This window comes from Elephas maximus, chromosome 4 (assembly GCF_024166365.1).
Source record: "Elephas maximus indicus isolate mEleMax1 chromosome 4, mEleMax1 primary haplotype, whole genome shotgun sequence".
Lineage (NCBI taxonomy): Eukaryota > Metazoa > Chordata > Mammalia > Proboscidea > Elephantidae > Elephas > Elephas maximus.
The window spans coordinates 176,050,780-176,057,785 of NC_064822.1; the positions used below are offsets into that span (position 1 = coordinate 176,050,780).

The 7,006-nt window shown below is 39.9% G+C and overlaps 1 protein-coding gene across 1 annotated transcript; it reads left to right on the forward strand.

Moving 5' to 3' along the window:
- Positions 1–687: 687 nt before the first annotated feature.
- LOC126076480 (protein HP-25 homolog 1-like) lies at positions 688–5,740 on the forward strand. Its single transcript, XM_049884975.1, has 3 exons — positions 688–751; positions 3,853–3,951; positions 5,271–5,740. Exons 1-3 carry the CDS (start codon positions 688–690, stop codon positions 5,738–5,740), a joined length of 633 nt encoding a protein of 210 aa, XP_049740932.1.
- Positions 5,741–7,006: the final 1,266 nt, after the last annotated feature.

A 7,006-nucleotide genomic window follows, 5' to 3' on the forward strand; every position in this document is an offset into this window, starting at 1 on the left:
GAGGAGAGGACTTGACAACTCTTCCCTTAGCCGTTTCCAATGTCTCATTCTTAATTAATTTAATTTTGGTTAACTTAAGTTCACCCTGGCAAGCGCAGATATTCTAGCTAGCACAAGCAAAGATGTCAGTACAGGGATTGTTGCAGAAATGTAAAAAGTTTCCAGAAAACAATGATAGTACAGGAGAGAAGCAGAAGAGTTCTGCTTTCCTTGGCTCTGAATTAGAATACAAATGTTTATTGCCCTCTATTTATCTCTGATTTGACAAACTAAGTCATTTCCTGTCTCTGGGCCTCAGTTTTCTAATCTATAAAATTACGGATTTAGACTAGATGAAATGTGGTATATTCCAGCTCTCATATTTCAGTTGTCCTGGAAGGGACAACATATGTGTTCCAGGGTTATGTTGAAGAAAGGACCAGGTAAGGTAACAACAAAACAAAGTTCATCACCTGAAGAAGTCTAGGGTTGGCCATTATCATAAGAGTTTGCTGCCAGAGTGGGTGGACATAAGTATTTTAGCTTGAATTTGAAATTCCCTGGACATATTTGAATGTTTAACTACTCTGGTTAAAAACTAACCCTGACACCAGAAAAGTAAATATTGAGAAAAATAAATTTATTAAAACACCTACCCCAATGCTTCAAAAACCAAGTTGATAAGACAGGGATAACGCAGGTAGGAAGATGAACACTGAAAAAACTTCAATTCCTGGGAAAAGAGGAAGAGTTGTCTCCATGGGCATTGCAGGTAAGTAATGTCTATCATAAATGATCTTGGCTGAAACCAGGAAATACTAGAAAGAAGTTTACCTGTGTTTTATTGACTATGCAAAGGCATTCAACTATGTGGATCATAACAAATTATGGATAACATTGCAAAGAATGGGAATTCCAGAACACTCATTTGTGCTCATGTGGAACCTAAACATAGACCAAGAGGCAGTGTTCAAACACAAGGGGATACTTAGTGGTTTAAAATCAGGAAAGGTTGTGGGTCAGGGGCTTATCCTTTTACCATAATTATTCAATCTGTATGCTGAGCATATAATTCAAGAATCTGGAGTACATGAAGAAGAACAGGGCATCAGGATTGGTGGAAGACTTATTAACATCCTGTGATATGCAAATGATACAACCTTGCTTGCTGAAAATGAAGAGGACTTGAAGCACTTACTGATGAAAATCAAAGGCTACAGTCTTCAGTATGGATTCCGCCTCAAAAAAAAAAAAAAAAACTCCTCACAACTGTACCAATAAGCAACATCATGATAAGTGGAGAAAAGATTGAAGTTGTCAAGTATTTCATTTTACTTGGATCCACTATTAAAGCCCATGGTCGTAGCAGTCGAGAAATCAAATGATGCATTACATTGGGCAAATCTGAGGCAAAAGACATCTTTAAGGTGTTGAAAAGCAAAGATATCATTTTGGGGACTAACGTACTCTTTACCTAAGCCATGGCATATTCAGTTTCTTCATATGTATGTAGAAGTTGGACAATGAATAAGGAAGACTGGAGGAGAATTGATGCCTTTGAATTATGGTGTTGGCAAAGAATATTGAATACACTGTGGACTGCCAGAAGATCAAACAAGTCTGTCTTGGAAGAAATATAACCAGAGTGTTCATTGGAAGAGAAGATGGTGAGACTTCATCTCACGTACTTTGGACATGTTATCAGGAGGGACCGTACCTAGGGAAAGACATCACACTCGGGAAAGTAGAAGGTCAACAAAAAAGAGGAAGACCCTCAACAAGACGGATTGACCCAGTGGCTGCAACAATGGGCTCAAGCATAACAAGGATTGTGAGGATGATGCTGGACTGGGAGTGTTTCGTTCTGTTGTACATAGTGTAGCTGTGAGTCGGAACCTACTTAACGGCACCTAACAAAAACAACATCATAATGAAATAAATCCATTTTATTAGTTGGTATACAAGACTTTCCAAAGAACTGTCTTCTCCCTGAATGTAATTTTTTTTTATTAGAATAACCCCAGAAGCAATTTTCCATAATCCAGAACAAAAAGAAAGCCATTTTTTCAAACTTTCCACTTGGATATTGCAGATAGAAGGGAATAGTAAAAGTGGAAGCCAGCTAGGGTGCCAAGACCTTTGCCTTCCATACAGAATTAATGCCAAATCATCCAAATTAATCAAGGTCATTATGACATAAAGAAAAAGGAGACAATAACAAAATTCATTATATTTGATTTTCAGTTATCTATTAAATTTTAAAACTATAATGCTCATAATCTAAGTGAACCAGTTACATTGCTATACTTATTAAAATATTCTTAGCCTCTTTATTCTTCTTTATATCTATCTCTGCTTGTTTTTCTATGGTTTGATCTCATCTCCAGATGTGTTTCACTGTGACTGTCCCTGGGTTTACTGTTTATTTCCTTTGATTCTATTTTCTGTCCCTTGGTTACCTTTCTTGTCCTATTTCCTTCTTGATATCCCTGCTCATTATTACTTCCAATTGCTGTTATCTCTCATACTACTGAGCAGATTATAATATGAAACTAAAGTATAAAAAATTATATAGGGTCATTATGAGTCAGAATCAACTCGATGGCAATGGGTTCTTGATTGTATCTATTGTTATTAATTGTTAATGTTGAAATTCCTAATCCATATTTAAAAATCAATAGAATTGTTTGCTTCTTTTTTCCCTATCCACTGTCTTTTATTTCTCTCTGTTTTCTCCTAAATCTGCACTATTTTATACGGGGTTTACATGAATTTATATATTATTGTAAGTGTATAAAAATAGGGATAACCCACCCACTGGCTAATTCAGTGTTTTATATGTCTTGATTCATTCACCATCATACATCTGTGTTCCAAAGCCATAGAGATAGAGATATAGCATTAAGACTCAACATAGAATAAGACATGGGCAAAGTAGGTAGTTAATCATTGAAGGAACAAGACTATTCAAACCAAATATTTAAATATAGCTGTTAGTGGTCTCCACCAGACTGAGTCCAGTACGACTAGATGGTACCTGGCTACCACCACTGACTACTCTGACAGGAATCACAATAGAGGGTCCCAGACAGAGCTGGAAAAAAATATGGAACAAAATTCTAACTCAAAAAGAAAAACCAGACTTGCTGGCCTGACAGAGTCTGGAGAAACCCTGAGAGTATGGCCCCTGGACACCCCTTCAGCTCAATAAAGAAGTCACTCCTGAGGTTTGCCCTTCAGCCAAAGAGTAGACAGGCCCATAAAACAAAATGAGACTAAAGGGGCACACTAGCCCTGGGGTAAGGACTAGAGGGTGGGAGGGGACAGGAAACCTGGTAAGAGGGAACCCAAGGTTGAGAAGGGAGAGTGTTGACATGTTGTGGGGTTGTTAACCAATGTCATAAAACAATATGTGTACTAACTGTTTAATGAGAAACTAGTTTGTTCTGTAAACCTTCATCTAAAGTACAATAAAAATATTAAATACATAAATATAGCTGTTAAGCAGATGGAAGGAGACCCTGGGTCCACCTAATGTTTGCATGAGTTTGAGAGAATCATTGGTTTCAAATAGGATTGATGAGTCAATTTCCTGGGACTTTGTTGTACCCAGTGTGAAGGCATATCAACTCAAAGTCCCTCCTAACTATCTGTGGATGAGTCACAGCATCGGTACCTGTGGCATTTGTTGGAACTAAAGACCAAAATAATACTGATTTTTTAGAATTGTGAAAATCTGTTGCTCCTTGATAAAGTTGGTAGTACAATACCTTTAAGAGCTGCTCATCCATTCCCAACCTGTTTGAAAATTTATCCATTTTTCTTCCATTTTAGGTTTCTGAATTTTGGTCCTATCTATCCCATTACTTGTAGCTGATGCCATGTCTACAGGAGACCCTCCACCTTGTGAACCTTGGGGACCCCCAGGACCTCCAGAGCCCATAGGTCCTCAAGAGCTACGTGGTCAAGGAGGTGAAAAATCCTCTTTTTTTCTTTCTCTCTAATATCCTTCCAAAATTCCTCATTGATTAAAATGTTCACAGATTCAGTGAAATCTTCCCAGTGACCTGATGAGAATCACAGAGGCAAATGAAAACGACCATGGGCTCTTTTTCTCAACTTTGAAGAGTCATCAGATTCACCTGCTGTGACAGCTTCTGACTCCCAAGAAATCTGAACATTAAAAACAGTTCTTTAGACACATTTGATGTACTGTCCAAGTTGAGACTTCTAACTACAGCTCTGGTTGCTTTACATGCATGCTGTGTAAAGCACTCACGTTAATCCCACACTGTGTAGGTGGGAAGGTTGCTGTACCTAGTAATGCTTCAGGGATATGGGTCAACAGATACACTAGCCTCCTGTTCTCTTGCTATCCTGCAGAGAGGTATGTTGGGCTAGGTGCAGATGAAGATCCCATCAGTTCAGAATATCTGTGCTGAACCTCTAAGGTAGTGGGTTTCAAACCTGGGTAAGCATCAAAATAACCCATGGACATGGTAAACATGCAGGCTCCTAGTGTCCATACAAAGATTCTGGCACTAAAAGGCCACAGTATGGTTTGGCCCTGAACAATTGGGAAGTGAGGGGAGGGGAGGGCAGCTCCACAAGTGATTCTAATAATCAGGCAGGGTTGGTCCCCACTGCTCAAAGCTTCCATTAAGTTCTGGCATAACATGACCCCTGGATTCTTCTGGATAACTATCTCTCAGTAAGAAACCCAAAACCAAACCCACTGCCATCAAGTCGATTCCGACACATAGCGACCGTATAAGACAGAGTAGAACTGCCTCGTTAACCGCTATGCCATCAGGGATCCTTAATTCTCAGCCTTTTGAGAAAGAAAAGATGTTGCTATGCATATTTAAAGAGCAATTTGTGTATTTATTCATTTAATTATTCATTCATTAAACATGCACTGAATGCTAATTTTATCATTGACACTGAGCATGACATTTAGAAACAAAATTGAGTTCAACCTTGGCTCCCAATCTAGACAAGGAGACAGTCATTTAAGGGAAGGGTTACAATTATTTCTGGTATTGTTTCTGGTTATGGTAAAAGTAAATTAACAGATGTGGCATTCCATGGCAAAGAGATAGAGCTTTTCCAAGTCTGGAGTAGATAGAAGAGACTTCTTGGAAGTAGTGATGCTTAAGCTGAGCTATGGAGAGTGAGGTGAAGGTAACTGGAAGGAGCAGAAGAGCAGGGAGGAAGGAGAAATCCGTGTACCATGAAAAGCAAAAACTTAAAATGCTATCATTCTTCCTTTTGTTTATCTCGGAACCTAGGACCCCTAGGTACACCAGGACCAGAAGGAAAACCTGGGTTACCTGGAGATATTGAGAAGTGTCCATCTCTACCACAATCTGCCTTTTCTGTAAAGCTGAGTGGGCCCTTTCCCGAGCCCTCCAACCCCATTGTCTTCCAGGAGGCTCTGTACAACCATCAGGGCCACTTTGACCTGGCCACTGGAGTATTCACCTGCGTCAAACCTGGTATATACAACTTTGGCTTTGACGTTGCACTGTTTGAGAATGCTGTCAAGGTGGGGCTCATAAGGAATGGCATCCAGGTGAGGGACAAACAAGCAGAGGCCAAGGACAGTTATGAGCAAGTCTCAGGAAGTTCCATCTTGCAGCTGCAGAAAGGGGATAAGGTCTGGCTGGAATCTAAGCTGGACAAAACAGAATCTGAGAAAGGAACCACTCAAACTGTGTTCTATGGATTTTTGCTCAGTGGAAATTCAGGCTGGGTATGACAACATGCTTTTCTTCCTCAAAGAGCTATGAATTTAAGGTGAAAAATAAAACTTTCTACTCATCTTATCTCAAATATTTCCACTAGTACCACTAAATGATGAATAGTTTACAAAGTTGAGCAAAAGGAATTTGACACTGACCACTAAAACCAATAAAGACTAAGGGTTCATTAATTTGTCAACAATCTCTTATTTGTAATTCAACAAATTCAAGTATGTTTTCCAGATCTTGGGTTGCAAAATCGTGTAGGAAAAAAAAAGAAAATCAAAGTTAGGTAAGAAGCTACCCGACCAATCTTCTGTTGAGTGCTGAGGAAAACCCCATTCTGTTACTTTATTAAGGTTTTGTTTTTTTTTTTTTCCAAGAGACAAAAACTTCGCTCAAACCTGCTTTGGAAATTAAGGACATGAATATGGAAATAAACATCTCCGGGAGAGGTAATAAATTTGCTTAAATTCAGACCAATGCCTGCATCAGATGATTTCCCCAAAGCATAACTGGTTAGGTCATGGTAGCAGGGCTCAAACCAACCAAACCAAACCCCTTGCTGTCCAGTCAATTCCGACTCACAGTGACCCTACAGGACAGAATAGAACTGCCCCATAGGGTTTCTAAGGCTGTAAATCTTTATGGAAGCAGACTGCCACATTTTTCTTCCACAGATTGGCTGGTGGGTTCCAACTTCTGACCTTCTGGCCGAGGGCTTAACCACTTTGCCACCACAGCTGCTTTAGCAAGGGCCAAACCAAGCCTAAACCCATTGCCAGAGAGTGAATTCTGACTCATAGCGACCCTATAGAACAAAGTAGAACTGCCCCATAGGGTTGATTTCCAAGGAGCAGCTGGTGGATTTGAACTGCCAACCTTTTGGTTAGCAGTTGAGCTCTTAACCACTACACCACCAGCGCTGTTTATTGAGGACCAGAGGGCTCAAAATAGAGGTGAGGTAATTTCTGTAGTTTAATAATCATCGCCACCTCCCACCCCGACCCAACCTTCCAGCCAAGCTGTCCTTCTAGTTATTTTCTTTCTGCAACAGAAGTAGGTAGATAAATTGCCTGGTGTATCTACTGCTAAAGAGGTTTACACAAAGTATGCTTCTCTTGCCACTTTGATCAGGAGAATCTGTGCCCACTGGCAATAGGTCAGTCAGCTTAGATTGTAGTGCAAAAAGGGGTGGGGGAGAACATGACAATAATAAAAATGAGAATGTCCTGAGTTCACTTCTGTCATCCTGGTGGGGCCCTAAAGCTGGCCATGGAGCA

Bases quoted from the DNA above. Each gene is read 5' to 3' on its own strand.
- LOC126076480 (XM_049884975.1), top strand. From the start codon at position 688: ATGAACACTGAAAAAACTTCAATTCCTGGGAAAAGAGGAAGAGTTGTC. The intron at 752-3,852 runs GTAAGTAATGTC...CATTACTTGTAG, and splicing joins TGTCTCCATGGGCATTGCAG to CTGATGCCATGTCTACAGGA. The intron at 3,952-5,270 runs GTGAAAAATCCT...CTCGGAACCTAG, and splicing joins AGAGCTACGTGGTCAAGGAG to GACCCCTAGGTACACCAGGA.